Source organism: Nycticebus coucang, chromosome 16 (genome assembly GCF_027406575.1).
Source record: "Nycticebus coucang isolate mNycCou1 chromosome 16, mNycCou1.pri, whole genome shotgun sequence".
In the NCBI taxonomy this organism is placed as follows: domain Eukaryota; kingdom Metazoa; phylum Chordata; class Mammalia; order Primates; family Lorisidae; genus Nycticebus; species Nycticebus coucang.
Window position 1 is genome coordinate 71356920 of NC_069795.1, and position 20035 is coordinate 71376954.

General features: G+C 40.7%; 1 protein-coding gene across 3 annotated transcripts in view; it reads left to right on the top strand.

The window, feature by feature from the left end:
* Nucleotides 1–17672, top strand: part of CD86 (CD86 molecule) — a 61066-nt gene extending 43394 nt beyond the window's left edge. For 2 of the 3 annotated variants that reach the window (XM_053565174.1, XM_053565176.1), the window contains exons 3-7: nt 7220–7555; nt 9878–10189; nt 13067–13201; nt 15663–15708; nt 16982–17672. In XM_053565174.1, the coding sequence (XP_053421149.1) occupies nt 7220–7555; nt 9878–10189; nt 13067–13201; nt 15663–15708; nt 16982–17081 (929 nt within the window). In that variant the 3' untranslated portion in view covers nt 17082–17672. Of the gene's footprint in view, nt 1–3716; nt 3811–7219; nt 7556–9877; nt 10190–13066; nt 13202–15662; nt 15709–16981 lie in introns of all 3 variants that reach the window. The other variant, XM_053565177.1, reaches the window with a different exon arrangement.
* The last annotated feature ends 2363 nt before the right edge of the window (nt 17673–20035 follow it).

Sequence of the window (20035 nt, forward strand, 5' to 3'; positions counted from 1 at the left end):
GGACAGTTGTAGGTACTAGAAATTTCAGTGAGGAAAAGTGACTCAGCCCTGGCTGTCATGGAGCTTATTCTAATGGGAGATGTCAGGTGCTCAGACTGAGCTTGAAGAAGAGAGCTCTGAGCTATCAGGTGTCAGAGGAGTTGATTGCAATAGCAAAACAAAAATGAAAGAGTTCAGCTTTTAATCTGTTACTATGATGTCTAACCAACAGCCTACGATAGGAGGCAGGGTGGACTCCCTCTGTTCTCCTTCCCCCCATGGCATGGTACACCAGTGGGATGGATCAGAGCAAACACGGGGGAGTTCCAAACAAAAGGCTCTGGCAGTTTTATGGATGCAGAGCAATCCCAGGGTAGGGAGAACCTTGGGAGGAAGGTAGGGAGAACCTTGGGAGGGCGAGGACTGGAAAAGTACTAGGTATTGATTCATAGTGGGGAAAGTGTCTTCAGGGTTTCCCCTCCTCCTCCGGATAAAGAGGCTTTAGCAGAGGTGCCCGGAGGCCTCAGATAAGAGACTTAGGAATAAGGTACCTGGGCTAGGATTGCAAATTCAGTATGTCAAAGAGCATGACTGGCCAGGAGGGCTAAGACCTTAACTGCAACCCCCTTCAGAGACTTCTACCCACAGCTGTACACCACGCCTGGTGCTGGGAAGGCAGCTTCCCTACTGAGAGTTCTCAGGTCAAGCCTCTGAAATTACCTGTCAGAGGCTATGTTTCAGGCCTGAAAAATTACACATAGGTGTTTAACTAGGAGCCAGACTCCTCAGGAGAGGCAGGTAATAACCAGACATACCACATCATGTCATGTCATGATAAGTACCACTATAAAAAATTAGTCAGCTTAAGAGATAGAGAGTGACATGGATGTTATCTTCAATAGAACAGTCAGAGAAATCTCCCTGGGAGGTCGCATTTGATGAGCGACCTACATGAAGTAAGGGAGTAACCGTAAGACTAAAGGAAGAAAATTCCAGACAGAGGGAATGATAAGAGAACTTGAGAGAGTGTCTCTGGCCTCCTGGAAGAATAGAAAGGAGCCAGTGTGGCTGGGGCAGAGCCAGTGAGGGACAGGTTGACGTTGACAGGTACCAAGGACCAGATTATATGAGGCCTTGCAGACCATAGGAAGGATTTTGGATATAGTTTTCAGGGTGAGGGAAAGGGATTTGGATATAATTTTCAGTGTGGTGGGAAGTCATCAGTGGCTTTTGAATTATGTGTTTATGGGATCATTTTGGCTTGAGAAACTAGATTTGGGGGCAAGGATGGAAGCAGGCATATCAGTTAGGAGGCAATTACAATTATCCAATGGAGAGGTACTAGGGGCTTGGCTTAAGGTAAGCTCTGCAGATACAGTGAGAGGTGTTCTCATTCATGATCAATCAGGAGAGATGGGGCAACCGATGGAGGAGTGGTACTAGAAGGAAGGAAATGAAATGGCAGGTGAGATGCAGGAAACTGACATTTTTGAGAGGCTACAGTGATAAAAATAGGGCCTTGGGTCTGATTCAGAGAGGAGATGGCTGGGGTAAAATAGATGACCAGACACTGGGAGAAGGAGGGTGAGAAAGTGGGAGGCCAGGGTACTATGCGCATGAGGTTGGGTAATGACAGCCGTGGTGGACAGGATGACAGAAGCAGCCAGGTGCCCAGACCTCCAGTGAATCAAGGGGCGTCTGGGAGGAAGATGGGTAACGCCAGCTACGAAGGAAACTGGGTGCTATCGTCCAATGTCTTGTACTTCAAAGGAGCTGGGTTTTATAATCATATTCTACACATTATATGATACTTGATATATTTCAGTAAATCGTATTTCATATAACATGGCATATGTTATATATTTTGTGAAATACATACAGATTGGTATCTGTATAAAATGTACATCATTATACAAATACATATTATCTATATAATAGGATGAATGATGAGCATGAAATCATCATTTTTGAGACAGAGTCTCAAGCTGTCACCCTGGGTAGAATGCTGTGGCGTCACAACTCACAACAACTTCCAACTCTTGGGCTTAAATGATTCTCTTGCCTCAGCCTCCCAAGTAGCTAGGACTCCAGGTGTCCACCACAAGGCCCGGCTATTTTTTGGTCGTAGTTGTCATTGTTGTTTGGCAGGCCCGGGCTGGATTTGAACCCTCCAGCTCCCGTGTATGTGGCTGATGCCCTAGCCGCCTGAGCTACAGGTGCTGAGCCAAGCAAAGATAATGTTAACAGAAATATGATCCAGGCCATGAAAATTCCTAGAAAGCCATCCTGCCCTACAACAGAAAATCTCTTTCTGGTAACCCAAAAGATAATCAATGTCCTGAAGGTCTCTGGATAAATACAAAATTCTTTTTCTCTGATCACCCTTCCTCTTTGCCCCATAACTGCCTCTGACCCCACCCTTTCCTTAACATATTAAAGTTCAGCTCTGGCTATAGTAGTTCTAGAACTCAGATGCACTCATGCAGAACCTCTCTTGGGCATTTTCTACATATGATTCAGATGATCATAGACAGCAGCAGGTGAGGGAATTGTTTATTGAGGCAGAGGAGAGGAGGGCAGAAGGAGAGGAAGAGAGTATCTGTTGCTATCTGGATGGAGGCATTTATCTGGAATTCCATAAAAGTTACAGGCTGGCAATAAGTATCTGTGACTTGTTTAGCTTATACCTGCCCATTGAATCCATAGATTTGGAGGAGAAAAACCTACTACCCTTTAGAGGACAGCATGGAGAATAAGAAGATGAAGAACATACACCCAAGATCATCAGCACTTAAGGAATGACCAGAGAAAATTAACCAGGAGGGCAGACAGTGGGGAAGAACAGAGCATTTTAAAAGGAGAGAGGCCAACAGTGTTACATTCCCCAGAGTGGTCAAATGAGGGCTGAAAAGAGCCAAAGCTTGACCGTGGGGAGTTATGAGGACCTTTGTCAGTGCAGAGGCGGGGTGGGAGGCTGGGAGTGAAAGGGCAATTGCTGCTTACTCTTTCTGGAAGTTTGACTCCTTGGGAAAGAGAAACTAAAAGCAGTAGCAGAGGGGATATGTGAAGTAAGTCCTGTGAGTGAGGGCCAGGGCAGACAGCCTGGTGAGCAGTACAGAGGTCAACCTAAAGGTTACTGGACTACAGATTTGTAAAGTCACCAGTCTGTACAATTGGACAATTTCCTCTGGAATGTTCAGCCACTCGGTTGTAATGACAGATATGTCAATTGAAAGTAGAGTGTCCTGGCTTGGCACCTGTAGCAAGTGGTTATGGCACCAGCCACATACACAGAAGGTAGCGGGTTCAAACCTGACCCAGGCATATTGAAAAAATGCTTATTGAAGTTGTGGCAAGGAATAATTAACAAGACATTCTACTGCTGCTTTGTCCAATATAATAGCCATTAGCTGTATATGACAGTTAAATTTCAATTAATTAAAATAAAATAACATTTAAAGTTCAGTTTTTCAGTCATGCTAGCTACCTATTGGGTGCTCTTAGCCATGGTGGCTGGTGGCTACCATATTGTTCAGCACAGTGATAGAACATTTCCATCATCACAAAGAGTTCTTTTGGGAAACACTGCACTGTAGGGACTAACCTAGATAAAGCTGAGGCCTTGATGAAGCTGGGCGGATGTAATGTTCGTAAGTAAGAGCAAAAGCTAGAGGAATGAAGTGGTGGACAGAGATGAGTATATTGAGATTAAGATTCTGGGGGTTGTGCTTTTCCAGGTGATAAAGTTCAGGGTTATGTCATGGGGAGGAAGCTGCTGAAATAATCTGTGGATGAAGACCTTTGGGGTTGTCAAGATCAAAGAATTTTGAGGTATGGTCGTTGGTATACTCATCCATGAAGAAGTCACCCAAATTGATGGCAAGAATTGGTTAGAAAGTAAGACCTTGCATCTAACTCCAAAATCCTCCATGAGCAAGAGGGTAATGACCAATGATTAGTAGCAATGAGACAGGCAGATACCCCAAAAGGGGAGGGTGTTGCTTAGTAGGGCAGATTTCTGTGAAGGAGCAACCTTGTGGGAACCTTGGTGGAGAAGTTGAGGATGTAGAAGAGTTTATTTGTAGTAAACAATAGAACAAGGCTTTTAGAGGGCCTAGTAAAGCTTTGAAAGCAGTTTAGTAAAAGAAGTACAACTTGTGAAAATAGTTAAGTAACATGAGGAAGAGATGATTCTTGAATATGTTATGACATGCATTTGGGGTAGTGGTCAAGGAAGACTGAAGTTGCGTGGGGTCAGAGACCTCATAAGTGTAGAAGACTAAAGTTTTCTGTGGCATTCAACAGTACAGTATATTTCTGAGGAATTCCTTAAGTATTCTTTGAGACTAACTCTTTCAGCTGATTAGGGAGGTGTCTGGATTCATGAATGCTCATTCCTGGCATCAACATAATGATTGGTTGTAACTAGACCTTGACCATCCTCTTAGCCCAGTGCTAGGGAAAGGAGAAATTCTCAATGCTCACCTACCCCTGCAGTCCCAGCAAGTCCAGTTGCTAGGTGGCCTGAGGTCTGGTCATAATAGCAGAGGCCTGAAGGTACTCGGGGAAAACAGACCTTGAGCAAAATCTTCCCCATGTAGTCAGATCAGAGACTAGCAGGATTCCCCCACGCCTGGCTCTGAGTGAGGTCATGGAAGCCCATGGCTGGTGAGCAGCGACAGAGGGTAAATTGTGAAATATTTTCAGTTCCACTTAGAGTGATTTCCACCCCACGGGGAGGAGAAGGAGTGTTGGGAGGGACAGATGGAAACAAATTTGTCTTGTCATCTGTCATCCAGAAGCAGATATTCTCTACAGCAGCTGCTCATGCTAGAGCTCTTGCTGAAATACAGACTCTGACTCAGTATGTCTTGGATGGGGCCAGAGATTCTGTATTTCAGATCAGTTCACAGGGGATGCCAGTGCTATAGATGCACAGATCACAGTTGCAATTGTGAGGTGTCATCTTTGGGAGAAGGAGCCTGAGTCAGAGAAGTTGGTCTTTGAGTATAGAAAGTGGGTGGGAAGAAGAGATGATACTAATGAGGCTCTGCAGAGGAAAAAAAAAAAATGTAAATCAAGAACACCAAAGGCAAAGAGTGAAGTCATTTCTAGATCCAGAAGGCACCACTGACAGCTGAGTAATAACATAACATCAGCCGTTTATTGGCAGAATTTTCAGCTATGTTTTTGGTTTCTCTATTAAGTCATCTGCCATATATCATAAGGCATATTTGAACCAAATTAGAACCGTTGGAATGTATTTTTCCCGGAGACGGCGCTAGAAACTTTTACAGTAGGTGGCACTCTTGCATTAAGAGTTTAGCAAAGGCAAGGCAGAAGCCTCAGGATTGCCGTGTAAGGTAATTTATAGAATACAGTAAATCTTCCTTATGTTTCCCTTTCTCTGCCTACCCACATAGATTTTCCCTCCTCACTCCAACATAGGATGCATCCTATACAGATGGTGCATTTTATACTTCAAGTGCTTCATAGAGTTCTAGTGAGTATAATGCAATATACAGTGATTTAAATTTCTGGCAATTCTCACAGATACCCGGAGTCTGCTTTCCTTAGAGTTCAAGACCACCACCAACCCCTTGATTGTGTTTTCTCTCTGGACTATTCTGCACTCAGTTTGGTTTTGCCAAATGCATGCCCTGTTGTCTTTCTATTCCCTCTTTGAAAAGAAACACACTAATTGGATCAATTTAGCTTTTCCCCCTCAAAAGCCCTTTGATGATACTCCTCTCATCTCTCTCACCAACCCATTCCTCCCTTCATGTTAACATCCCTGAATGATAAAACTTTATTTAGAACCAATTATAACTTCTTATACTCTCCCCCACCCTGAACATCTTACCCACCTTGACTTACTTTCTTGCCAAGTCTCAAGTAACCCTGTAGACCTTTTCTGAGTTCACCCACATTCTGAGTTGGGTGGCCCAAATCCCTCTCATAAACTTCAATATGCTCTTCGTAACAAAAGTCTTTCTCTGAACTCGTCTAGTAAGTTCCTTGTGAGCTGTGAAAATATCCAGGGGGCAGGTTATACTGGGACCAACAAGCCTGTGGTGCTCCCAGAGCACATCTTCACCTTCCCACCTATTATTCACTCCCAACATTTTATTCATGTGCCTTAAATATCTCTTGACTACCACAATCCCAACAGAATAATCAGATTTGCCCAGTTCTCTTTCTGATCCCTGAAAGAGCTTAGAGAGAGCACTGAGAATAAAGGCCTTAGTTCACTCTATTTGCATCATTTCCAAACCAGTTGACACTCTTGTGGGTGCTGGCCATGGAAGCAGCAGGCATAGGGAGACGTTCTATAAAGAGAACTACTTGAATTTCAAATATTGTACTCAATGTGATCCCTAATTAATGAGGCATAATAAAGGGGAGCTATCAAATATACAGTAGAACCTCTGTAAGTTGACCATCCAAGGGACTGTAACAAACTGGTTAACATATGGAGATGGTCAACGTAAGGAACTAGGCCTACTATACTGATACATATGTCTGGTTCATGTCTGGTCAATGAAAATTAGGTCAACTTAAGCAGGTGATCGATTTAGAGAGGTGATCAACTAGATCAGCCATTTTTTCACCATAGCAGAGTGAGGAATGAGGGAATAGGGAGGGAAGGGGAGAGTTTTGGTGATACTGTGGAACTTATGGAGCCTATAACAGCTACAGCGATGGGGAATCAGTATTCAGGATACAGGAAAATAACTGGTGCGTAAATGAGTTGTCTCTTCTGGTTTTCCCTGTTCTGGGATTTTAATTTTTATTTAATTTTTATTTTTTAAATATTTTTAGAGACAAGGTCTCACTCTTTCTCAGGCTGGTCTTGAACTCCTGAGCTCAAGTGATCCATCTGCTTTAGCTTTCCAGAGTGCTATCATTACACACGTAAGCCACCGTGCCCAGCCTGATTTAAATTTATAAACCCTAGTACTCAAAAGAGCATTAGAACTTTTAATCAACCCCTTCATTTAACAGATGGGAAATTGAAGCTCATAAACATTCCACTTTGCACAAGGTCATATATTTAGTTAGCAGTGAAGCAAAGACAAAGGTCCTGATCTCCAGAGACCTAGCATATATGCTTAATATCTAGTTCTTCAGTATCATTACTGATTAGATAGCATCTGGGTATCATAAAGAGAAATGGAGTGATTTTTTTTTTCCTTCCCTTTTGTTTCTCCTTCCCTAATCCCTAATTTTTCTTTTTTAGACGCTGGTTCCCTGAATATCCGGGCTTATTTCAATGAGACTGCAGACCTACCATGCCCATTTACAAACTCTCAAAACTTAAGCCGGAGTGAGCTAGTACTGTTTTGGCAGAACCACGAAAAGCTGGTTGTGCATGAGGAATACTTAGGCAAAGAGAAACCTGACAATGTTAATCCCAAGTATATGGGCCGCACAAGTTTTGACTGGGACAATTGGATCCTGCGACTCCACAACGTTCAGATCAAAGACAAGGGCTCATATCAATGCTTCATCCAGCACAAACGGCCTACAGGACTGGTTCTCATCTACCAGATGAGTTCTGAATTGTCAGTGCTTGGTATGTGTTCAGTGATGTATTCTGATTCTTGGCCTTCTCAGATGAGATTGCAAATGAATAGGGAAACATTAGAGTGGGGTGGGGAGAGAACATAGAGGGGACCAGAGGAGAAGGGGGGTCTGTAGAGAGAAACAAAGAACAGCCATTTCTGGGAAGTCTATCTGAAGGGAGTTCAGAGTCTGGGAGTAGAGAACTGAAAGTCCTTTGTGCTTTTATAGTCTACTTTTGAAGGATCAGTAAGAATCTTCTCTGGGGACAAAATAGAACCAATTGAATAAAGGTAGTATGGCTAAGGGAAAACTGTGGGTAATTTGGCCTTTGCTATGTTTATATAACCATATAAACCTCAAATCTTTTACAATCATTTTCTCTTCTGGTGCAATATTTTTCACCTACTAAATCTTTGCCTGGCATTAATAGCAAGGGTGACCTCTGACTGATTTGGGTTTTCCCTTCAACCATCTATAGATTGCTTATGAGTTTTTTGCCGCAACCATAGCCTGGCAGACAGAAGGGAAATAACCCAACAAACATAACCCACAAACTGCTGTCAGCTCCTCCACTTCACCAGTTTGAAAGGTCTAAATTTCACTATAGATTTTTTTAAACAGTAAAACTAAATTTTTTCTTTTGGTGTACAATTCTATCAGTTTTATAGCTTATATATGATTTTATGTAGTCACCACTATTAACAGGATATAGAATATTCCAGTCATCCTACACACTTCCCTCATGCTATTCCTTCATACTTTGCACCCATAACCCTTGTTTTGTGTCCTATGGTTTTGTCTTTTTGAGAACGTCATTTGGAGCCATGTGGTATATAACCTTTTAAGACTGGCTTCTTTTATTCCTCATGCCTTTGAGATTCATCCAAGTTGTTACATGTATCAAAAGTTTGGGAGGTTTTTGTTACTAAGTAGCATTTCATTGTTTATCCATTCAACTCAATGAAAAACATTGGGTTATGTCCAATTTAGAGCCATTATGAACAGAGCTGCTGTAAATGTTCATGTATAACTTTTGTGTAGATTCAAGCTCTTATTTCTGTAGGGAAGACACCAGCGCCTAGTTTTACTAGATCCAGGTTAATTTTTGATGAAAGTGGAAAAGGAAGATCAACACCTACTCAGAAACCACAGTGTAGAACACAGGCAAAAATAGAAATGGAAGGGAGAGCTGCTCTCTTTGAACCCCTGTGATTCAAACAAGGCTGCAGGGCTTTGGGAACATTTAGCCAAGTGCTAAATCAATGTTTTCAATCTGTCCATGTACCAAAGGAGGAACATGGTATGTTTTAGGTGGGACACAAACATTTTTTTAACAGTTTTGTGTTTGTTTTAATGTATATTATAAAAACTATAACTAACTTAGCCAAGCTGTGATTTCACAGATATTGCTAATAAGGCTAAATAAGATCTGACAATCCATTTTCTACAGACCACAACAAGTATAAGGATACTCAAATAGTATATTGCTATAGCAAACCTTGTAAGGATGACATGCAAATGACTAATGTTTTAGAAACAACATAGTAAATTATAAAATGAGTATGTAGTACCTGAAAACTACTTAGTAACCTAGTAACTATAGAAAAGAAAGAGATATAGTTAGCAGCAGGTATACTAGCCTGGTCTAGGGACAAGGTACCACTTATCCTCAACAGCTATCCTTGAAAATACAAATGGCAAACAAGGGCAAGAGAAGCTGTGTCTTTATCAAGATCATGTATTTTTCCCTAAAATGACTAGATTTGGCCTTCATCTTACAGTATGTCAGGAAGCCATCTTGACATTCATGCCAAAATCCATTAGTCTGAATTTAAAATCCCCACCCACTTACTTACCACCTTCCAGGGTGGGTTCTTGAAAGATATGACCCAGAGTGGGCCAGTATCATGAACTCTGTTAGTTCCTAGTGAGACTCAATCCCCTTCTGCTTTCTTAGCCTGGTGAATTGGATTGTACCCCATGAGAACCTAAGCCCTAGAGTTGGACTTTTTCTTCCAAAGACTCCACTCCCTGGAATAGTGGCTTCATTGTAAATCTGTGGTGACTCAGTTTCATCTCTCATGTTGCTCAGAGAGCACTCCCTTGATTTAGATAAACAGGAAGCAAGCATGACCCAAAACTCTATTCTCAAAAAATAAATGTGAGGTCATTATGTGGCTCTCACCTTGGAGTGAGGCCTACATTTTAGATACCCTGGGGCTCCCAAATGTACCCCAATGAGCCCGAGATCAAGTACCTAGTTATTTGCTGTTCTCTTCTAGATACATCTAAACTTATACTGATTTTTTTTTTATCTCTATTCTGCTTTCAGCTAACTTCAGTCAACCTGAAATTACACCAATTTCTAATAAAACAGAAAATTGCTACATAAATTTGACCTGCTCATCCGTACAAGGTTACCCAAAACCTAATAAGATGAGTTTTTGGCTTAGAACTAAGAATTCAACTATTGAGTATGATGGTGTCATGCAGAAATCTCAAGATAAGGTCACAGAATTGTACAACGTTTCCATCAGCTCATCTCTTTCATTAACTGATGCTACAAGTAATAAGACCATCCTCTGTGTCCTGCAAACTGAAGAGCCAATGAAGATGCAGCTTTTCTCCTCACCTTTCTATATAGGTAAAGCTGCTTCCCAAGACTATTTCTTTCATCAGGTATTATACACAAATACTTACCATAGATCATTCAGAGTCCCTGCCTGATAGGAAACCTCCAATCAGGCCATTTTATGATGCCCTTAGGAAGGACCCAGTTAGAGGACTCCTCACCTAAGTGATATAAAGACCCAGGAGGCCATGAGCTTACAATGTACATGAAGAAAACATGTTATTAGCCCTGACACTTAATCCAATCATTTGGGCTCCTTTTGGATGGAGTATTCTGAAGTTTTGGTCAGGAAGCACAGGATTTTTCCAGGCTAGAATTCTTCCATTGTTTAAAACACCCGCCCACACATATATACACAAACACACACATACCACACACCATATGCATAGATACATACAGCACTTGTTATGAGCACAGAACCAATCTAAACATTATTGGTTGCAAGGGTGAAAACTAACAGGTGTAAAACGTCCTCTCTACCCTTGAAGACCTTCCTATAGAATCAGAACACATGGATTGAAAAAGGTTGAATTGGAATATAAATTGTATTCCGTGGAAATATGTAACCAAGTTTATGGGCATTCTGAGGCAGGAAGATATTTGAGGGTCAGAGAAGGTTTCCAAGGAAGAGAGACCCTGATAATACCAGAAAAAAAGTTATTGGGCTTGATAAGTGAGAAGAGGGGAGGGCCTTCTAGATGATGAGTTCCTAAATTTCCACTTTCTAAGTGGAGAAATTTTGAGACACTCTCTGTAATTAGCAGGTTACAGGGTCAAGTGGATAGCCGCTTCTGATATAAGTGCAGAGGCGTGTCAAGTAAAGGTTCAGGGCAAAAGTGCTTGTGGCATGTTCACAATGTGCTACAGGGACCAATGCAGTGGAGAAAAGGGTTGAAACTAAGCAGTACCCACTGGTAGGAGCCTGACATTTTAAAGTCCTGGCTTTGCCCCAGAGGGCATGTATCTATATTTGAGACTTTTCTTGGGAGAAGCAGTAACTGGAAGATTCTCTCCTGAAATAAAGGTGCTTTGCACCCGGTCACTGCTTGTAGCTGACCTTGACCCCCTGCATCAGCCTTCCACTCGCCTTGGTCCCCTTTCCAGCTCTGACTGGTTGGCTTGCCCCTTCTAGTGACATCCATCCAATTCCTTGCTCAATCTCCTCCTGTCTGTGTTCAGACATAACTTGGCCTGTGGGCATACGGTTATGGACATCCCCAGGGGTCAATCCCTATGAACCAACTTTAAAACTATGCCAGTCTTCTCTCCTAGAATTGACTTCAATCCAGCCTCTGGGAGTCCAGCAAATGGGGCAGCTACCCAGACTGTCCCAGTTGCCTGCATTTTAACCTCTCTTGGCCTGATAGAAGCCTCTCCAAACTATAACTGAAGTTTAGTACCTTCTTGTAGTCACTGATATCACCATACATAATTTGTTCTGGTGCCCTCTGCTATGGCTCCCACAGTGTACAAATTAACATGAGTTTGCCAGCCCTTTAGCCTTTTCATGGTTCATCTTTTTGCTGCTTAACTTCTGTACTTCCAAAACCTCCCCAGTACCACCAGCTTCAGAAACATTTCAGTTCTAGTTGCCTCAGAAAGGGGTTTGACTCTCTGGGTTCCTATTCTATGGCTTGATCAGAGATGGGTTAGACCCTTTTTGGATGCCAAAAGGTAGCAGTCTCCACATTAACAAGTATAACCACCCTTTACTGGGAATGCCAAACAGGCTCAAGTGGGATAAACTAGGACAGACTCAAAGGGGATTGAATATGGGCTGCCATGCCAACAACTCCTTTTCTTTATGTCCCAGGACCAGGGCACATGCCCACAAATTGTAACTAAGCTAACAAGCGATTTCTTGGCTTCGTTTTTCCTATAATTTAGGATTAACTACCAGAACTGTTCCCAAAAGTGTTTATAAAATGAGCAACTCAGTTCAATTTTTTTTTTTTTTTTTTTTTAGTAACTCAGTTCTAAGCTTTCTCTATAAAGTCTCTTTTTCAACTCCCCAGAAACTTAGGAGATGCCATTCAAAGAATTAAGTCTCAGCCTCCAGGGAGCTGCTTTTGACCCTGCTTTTTCAGGGCATGAAGAAATATCCAAAGTTTTCTAGTAGGGGAGATCTCCCTCACTTCATAAGGTTATTGTGACAAATCAGTGAAGAAAAATGGTGACCTCAGTGGAAAAAAACAAATAAGTAAACAAAAGCTGGAGGTAGGGGCCTGTGAGGAAGCCTCTCCATGTGTCTTAAGTGAAGATGGCAGTGGACAGGGGAGTCACCACAAGGGCAGCTTCAGGACCTGGGGACTAACTGCAGGTGGGCAGGACAGGGTAGATGTCGGCACGCTCAGAGCCTCAGCACAGATGGCTCACCCCAATTCCAGAATCATGGGCCAGGCTGACATAGTCAGTGTCATTTCCACATCCAGGAAGAGAAGGCAGTTCAGTCCAGGCATTTGGCTAGAAGCACAGGCCTTCTTAGTTAGCTGCTGAGGCCCTGAGACTGAAACTTTCTGTGGCAGTGATTCTCAACCAATGTGCCATAGCACACTGGTGTGCCATGAGAAAATTTTAGGTGTGCTACAAAAAATTTTAAAGATCATCAATTAAATTATTTTCAAAAGAAGTTCAAAGCACAGTAAGTATATTCTTTTTTTATTTTCTCTTTTTTTTAACAACATGATTTAAGTGTGCCATGAAGTTTAACTATAGGATCAAGTGGGCCATGAGATTTAAAACAGTTGAAAAACACTGGTGTGTGGCTTTATATTGTGGATTCCAGGTTCCTCTGGCCCTAGAGGCCTGGGGAGAAACTGGACAGCACATAAGAGAATAACAGATGATATAAACTTTCCTGCCTGATTGAAAACTTATGGTCATTTTTAGTTCCTGAGGACCCCCCTCACCAGGACTACAATGTCTGGATTGCAGTTGCACTTGTATCAGTGATCGTTTTATGTGTGCTGTTGTTTCTGTGGAAATGCAAGAAGAAGAATCAACATGGTGTCTCCCATAAAAGTGGTGAGTCAGTGCTGGTCCTTCTTGCAGATGCCACTTTGCAGCTACTTCCCCATTGACTGCTTTTGAGGGCTGCTTAGCTAAGCCCACCAGTGAAAAGTTGGCAGGTTGTTAGAGGAAAAGGTTTTCCTTCAGGCTTTGGAGCCTATAAAGACTGTACTCAGCAGCTGATAATGTTTCTATGGAACTTCAAAGAAAGGAAGCATCTCTAACCTAAGGTTTACAAAGGTACTTCTGGTTTCCAGGCAAGGATGGTTGTTACTTGCTTTCCCTGCCTCACTTCATGTGGTTTATTGTAACAAATCAATAAAGTAAAATGGTGGAAATACTTCTGAATGTTAGAGATTATGGACCTGGTCTGCACAAGCAAGGTATTTGATGGATGACTGCAAGATTTGCTTTTTCATCTCTAGCTTTCCTTGAAATCAGCTAGATGAAAATTTCCCCATTGACTTGTAAAAAAATAATACTAACTTTTACTGCTTACCAAGCTATAGGTATCAATTATCAAATACACCAAAAATTAAAATCACCTATAATTCTACTAGTAAAAAAAAAAAATGATTACAGCTTGGCACCTGTGGCTCAAATGGCTAAGGCGCCAACCACATACACCTGAGCTGGTGGGTTCAAATCCAGCCTGGGCCCACCAAACAACAATGATGGCTGCAACCAAAAAATAGCCGGGCATTGTGGCAGGCGCCTGTAGTCCCAGCTACTTGGAAGGTGGAGGCAGGAGAATCACTTGAGCCCAGGAGTTGGAGGTTGCTGTGAGCTGTGATGCCTGGCACTCTACATAGGGTGACGGCTTGACGTCTTTCCCCAAATACTACAGAAATAGTTTTTAACCAACATTTAAACAGAAACCTTCATAGAGCTTAAAAACTGAAAGTTGGTGATATCATCACATTTGCCCTTCAGAATGCTAAATTTGCCATCAAAACCAAGCCTAGAAGTTGCCTTTTTCTTGTCTGCTTTCATTTTTATATCAAGACTTTAAAAAATATATATATGGTGATGATTTTATTATAAATATGAAAGAATAATTTAATTATTCTGTGTTGGTGTATAAACATCTGAAACACTGTGTTCAGCTCTAAGTATTGTTATTTTTAAGAGGAGCGTTGACAAAAATAAAACCTAACCAGACTTATAAAGTGTCTGGGAGGTTAGTCAAATAAGAAATAGCTCAAGGAACTGAGGCTACTTCACCTGAAAGAAAGTCTGGGAAGGACACAAGTATGGCCTTCAAATATCTGAAAGCAATAGGGTACAAAGATGACATTGACAGTGTGGCTCCAAAGGGGATATCAATGAATTAAAGTTATGAGAAGGTAAAAGGAAATAAGAGACTTGCTAACAATTAAAACTCTTTTGAAACTGTATGGAAGAAATAGATTTCTACTTCCTTCCACAAAGGATCAATTGCTATAGGAATTGCCTTCCTTCCATAAACAATAGACAAATGTATTATGCTAAGTTAAAGAAGACTGAAAGAAATGTGTGGTGAAGAACACCACACATTTTATAAATCCCATTTATGTGGAATTTTTAAAAAGCAAAACTATTGTGACATTCAGCAGATCAACAGTTACCAGGAAAAGGAGTAGGGGCATTTGACTGAAAGGGAGCAGGAGGGAAGTTTTTAAGCTTATGTAAATGTTCTCTGTTTTGATTGTGATGGTGGTTACATGACTGTACACACTTGCTAAACTGACCAAATTATACTGTAAATGATCAATTTTTAATGTTCATTTTAAATATATCTCTATAATGCTGATTTTCAAAAATACACTCTTACATAAAAGAATCTCCAATGATAGGAAGTGTTTAAGAAAACTCTATTTAGTAAAGAATAAATCATAAATCCACAAAGAATGGACTCTTAGTTTAACAATCCCTACTGTGCAGCTCTGAGTGGGACAATAGTACCATCACAACAGTCAACTGATAGGAATTTACATCCCAAGTTCCATCAGTAGTAAGTCCCTATCAGTAGCAACCCCCATAGGCTAGAGATTTCTCACCTGGGCGCACTCATGCAACATTAGCTATTTAGCATCATTTGGCTATTTAGACATCAGCATCTTCAAGATCTCTTTTCCTCCTCCTCCTAAACTTTGCTTTCAGAGAAGGATTGGAAACTCTTTTCAATTACTAAATGATTGCTAAAACTAAATGTATTGCCCTTCCAAGTGGTATTTTATTTTAGCAAGGATAGGGCTATAAGTGAAAAATCTATTTCAACATTATAAGGCACCGGGAGCAAAAGAAGGATTTACTTTTTGGATTCAAGGAACTCCTTCCCAATCCCCCTGAAATTGTATCATTTAAGTAAATCTCTCTTCCATATGTAAGGTCACAACAATTTCTGAGTCCCAGAACTTTGGAGCCTCTTCAAACTTTCCTTCCTTTAATATCTATGGGAAATACATTTTCAGAGGTTGTTTTTGGTCTCTTTCAGAAGCCAGCAATGATGAGAGGGAAGAGAATGAACCAACCAAAAAAAGGTGAGCCCTGACCCTGCAACACTGTTGAAAGATGTATGATCCCCTCTCTCAAGTTATACTACCTATAACTTGAATAACCTTGAGCCTGAGAAATATTGAGACCTCAGAAAACATGAACTAATGAGGGAGAGAAAGTGATACTCATTAGGACTTAGAAATGCCTGTAAATGGATGCCCCCAAAGCATGGCATGCTCTGTCATGTAAAACATCAATACCAAAGGGTTCTGATGTGGTGAACACGGACTACATCTTAATTCACCTTGGCAACCTCAGAACCTAGCACAGTGCCTGGACTAATGGTGTCCTACATTGTGGAATTAATAGGTGAGGAGCGATAATATGTTCCCTTCAGCCTCATGTCTTTGCACCTGCTGTGCCCTATGTTTAGAATGTGGTCCTGCCACTTCTTCACCTCTTCTTCAGATCTCACCTCAAGTAGCACTTTCTTTAAAACCCTTCCCCAAACTAGATAATGTCTGCCTGTCACAGTGTCATGTGAACCCCTTAATTTTCTTCATAACACCAGATTATACTTACATATTTGTTTAATTATGTTGCAAAACTCTATAAATTAGATGCAACTAGGCCCTGTGGAGAGAAGAGACCCATATCAATTAAGTTCATCTCTGTGCTGCAGCACCTAGCACAATGCCTGGAATATAGTAGGTCCTCAATAAATATTTATTGAAAGAATGAATGGTGCATAAAGGTTCAGGGTGATCAGTCCTTTCACAGTATGATAAGATTAGATCATCTGTACCTCCCTTCCTTCTGAGGAACTGAATAGCAAGGCTCTGACCACACAATCATAGGTCAAAGTAACTCTCATTCACAAGCCTGGTTGCTGAGACAGGGTCATGACCCCAGTTTGCAGCAACCACCAGAGTGCCCAACACTTGTCTGGATAAACCACTGTCTAGCCACTGTGAGGATAAACCACTGTCTAGCCACTGTGAGGCTATCAAGAGGCAATTCTAGGCAGCCTGGTGGTAAGATCCTAGAAGATTCTTTTCCAGAAATGTTCTGGAAGAGCCTGGAGAGGGCAGAGAGTCAGCATAGGGTGGAAGCAGGTTAAAAAGTAGTTGTTGAAGCATGATGACAGTGTAGACCAGGGAGGGCCTTTTTCTCCTACCTTCTCTACCTCTCTCTTCAGTTGTTTATTTCATCTTGTCTCTGTTGCCATAGCCTCCTCTATTCTGTCTTATCGTTGAAATCTAGAGAAAGAAAATGGCTCCACTATAAAATCTTACTCCTTTTTTCTATGTTTTCCAGAGTGAAAATCTATGTACCTAAAAGATTTGATGAAGAAGTCAAGGATGATGCTAACAGTTCAAAGATACCCTCAGATGACAAAAGTGCTACAAGTTTTTGATTAAAAATGAAATCCATAGAAATATCCATTTTTTATTTTTTATTTATTATTAAAGCATAGCTGTGTACATTAATGCAATCATAGGGCACCATACACTGGTTTTATATACCATTTGACATTATTTTCATCACACTGGTCAACATAGCCTTCTTGGCATTTTCTTAGTTATTGTGGTAAGACATTTATATTCTACATTTACTAACTTTCACATGTACCCTTGTAAGATACACCGTAGGTGTAATCCCACCAATAACGCTCTCTCCACCCATCCTCCTCCCTCTCCTCCACTCCCTCTCCCACTTCCCCATATTCTTAGGTTATAACTGGGTTATAGCTTTCATATGAAAGTCATAAATTAGTTTCATAGTAGGGCTGAGTACATTGGATACATTTTCTTCCATTCTTGAGATAATTTACTAAGAAGAATATGTTCCAGCTGCATCCATGTAAAATACGAAAGAGGTAAAGTCTCCATCTTTCTTTAAGACTGCATAATATTCCATGGTGTACATATACCACAATTAATCAATTCATGGATTGAAGGGCACTTGGGCTTTTTCCCATGACTTAGCAATTATGAAATGAGCTGCAATAAACATTCTGGTACAAATATCTTTGTTATAATGTGATTTTTAGTCTTCTGGGTATATACCTAGTAGAGGAATTATAGGATTGAATGACAGGTCTATCATTAGATCTCATATACCTAGTAGAGGAATTATAGGATTGAATGACAGGTCTATCATTAGATCTCTAAGTGTTCTCCAAAAATCTTTCCAAAAGTAATGTATTAATTTGCATTCCCACCAGCAGTGTAGAAGTGTTCCCTTTTCTCCACATCCACGCCAACACCTCTGGTCTTGGGATTTTGTGATATGGGCTAATCTTTCTGGAGTTAGATGATATCTCAAAGTAGTTTTGATTTGTATTTCTCTGATGATTAAGAATCATGAGCATTTTTTCATATGTCTGTAGACAGTGCACCTGTCTTCTTCAGAGAAGTTTCTCTTCAAGTTCCTTGCCCAGCCTGAGATGGGATCACTTGTTCTTTTCTTTCTTTTTTTTTTATTAAATCATAGCTGTGTACATTAATATGATCATGGAGCACCATACACTGGTTTTATAGACCATTTGACATGTTTTCATCACACTGGTTAACATAGCCTTCCTGGCATTTTCTTAGTTATTGTGTTAAGACATTTATATTCTACATTTACTAAGTTTCACATGTACCCTTGTAAGATGCACTGTAGGTGTAATCCCACCAATCACCCTCCCTCCGTCCATCCTCCCCCCTCCCTCCCCTCCCTCTCCCCCTTACCTACATTCTTAGGTTATAACTGAGTTGCAGCTTTCATATGAAAGCCATAAAATAGTTTCATAGTAGGTCTGAGTACATTGGATACATTTTCTTCCATTCTTGAGATACTTTACCAAGAAGAATATGTTCCAGCTCCATCCATATAAACATGAAAGAGGGAAAGTCTCCATCTTTCTTTAAGGCTGCATAATATTCCATGGTGTACATATACCACAATTCATTAATCCATTCGTGGATCGATGGGTACTTGGACTTTTTCCATGACCACAATTCATTAATCCATTCGTGGATCGATGGGTACTTGGACTTTTTCCATGACTTAGCTTTCTCCATGACTTAGCAATTCCATGAATTGGACTGCAACAAACATTCTAGTACAAATATCTTTGTTATAATGTGATTTTTGGTCTTCTGGGTATATACCTAGTAGAGGAATTATAGGATTGAATGGCAGATCTATTTTTGGATCTCTAAGTGTTCTCCAAACATCTTTCCAAAAGGAATGTATTATTCTGCATTTCCACCAGCAGTGTAGAAGTGTTCCCTTTTCTCTATATCCACACCAATATCTCTGGTCTTGGGATTTTGTGATATGGGCTAATCTTACTGATTATGATATCCCATAATGATATCTCACTTGTTCTTTTCTTGCTAATATGTTTCAGTTCTTTGTGGATTCTGGTTATTAAACCTTTGTTGGAGACATAACCTGCAAATTATCTTCCCCCATTCTGAGGGCTATCTGCTTGCTTTACTTACTATGTTCTTGGCTGTGCAGAAGTTTTTTAGTTTGATCAGGTCCCAGTAGTGTATTTTTGAAGCTGCTTCAATTGCCCAGGGGGTCCTCCTCATAAAATACTCACCCAGACCAATTTCTTCAAGAGTTTTCCCTGCACTTTCTTCTAGTATTTTTATAGTTGAATGTCTTAAGTTTAAATCTTTAATCCAGTGATGGTCTATCTTAGTGAATGGTGAAAGGTGTGGGTCCAGTTTCAGTCTTCTACAGGTCACCAGCCAGTTCACCCAGCACCATTTGTTAAATAGGGAATTTTTTCCCCACTGAATGTTTTTAATTGGCTTGTGAAAGATCAAATAATGTTAAGTAGTTGAGTTTATCTCTTGGTTCTCTATTCTGTTCCATACACCTACCTCTCTGTTTGGGGATCAAAGTGATGTTTGCTTCATAGAATGTGTTGGGTAGTATTCCTTCTGTTTCTATATTTTGGAAAAGGTTGAGTAATATAGGTACTAGTTCCTCTTTAAAGGTTTGGTAGAATTCTGACATGAGGCCATCTGGTCCTGGGCTTTTCTTTTTAGGGATATTTTGTATGGTGATGCTATTTCAGAACTTGATATAGGCCTGTTCAACATTTCTACTTGATTCTGGCTAAGTCTTGGCAGGTGGCGTACTTTCAAGTATTGGTCAATTTCCTTCAGATTTTCATATTTCTGAGAATAAAGTTTCTTGTATTATTCATTAACGATTTTTTTCATTTCTGAGGAGTCTGTTGTTATTTCGTCTTTGTCATTTCTGATTTACGAAATTAGATATTTTACTCTTTTTTCCTGGTTAGGTTAGCCAAATGTTTATTTTGTTGACCTTTTCAAAAAATCAACTTTTTGATTTATTGAT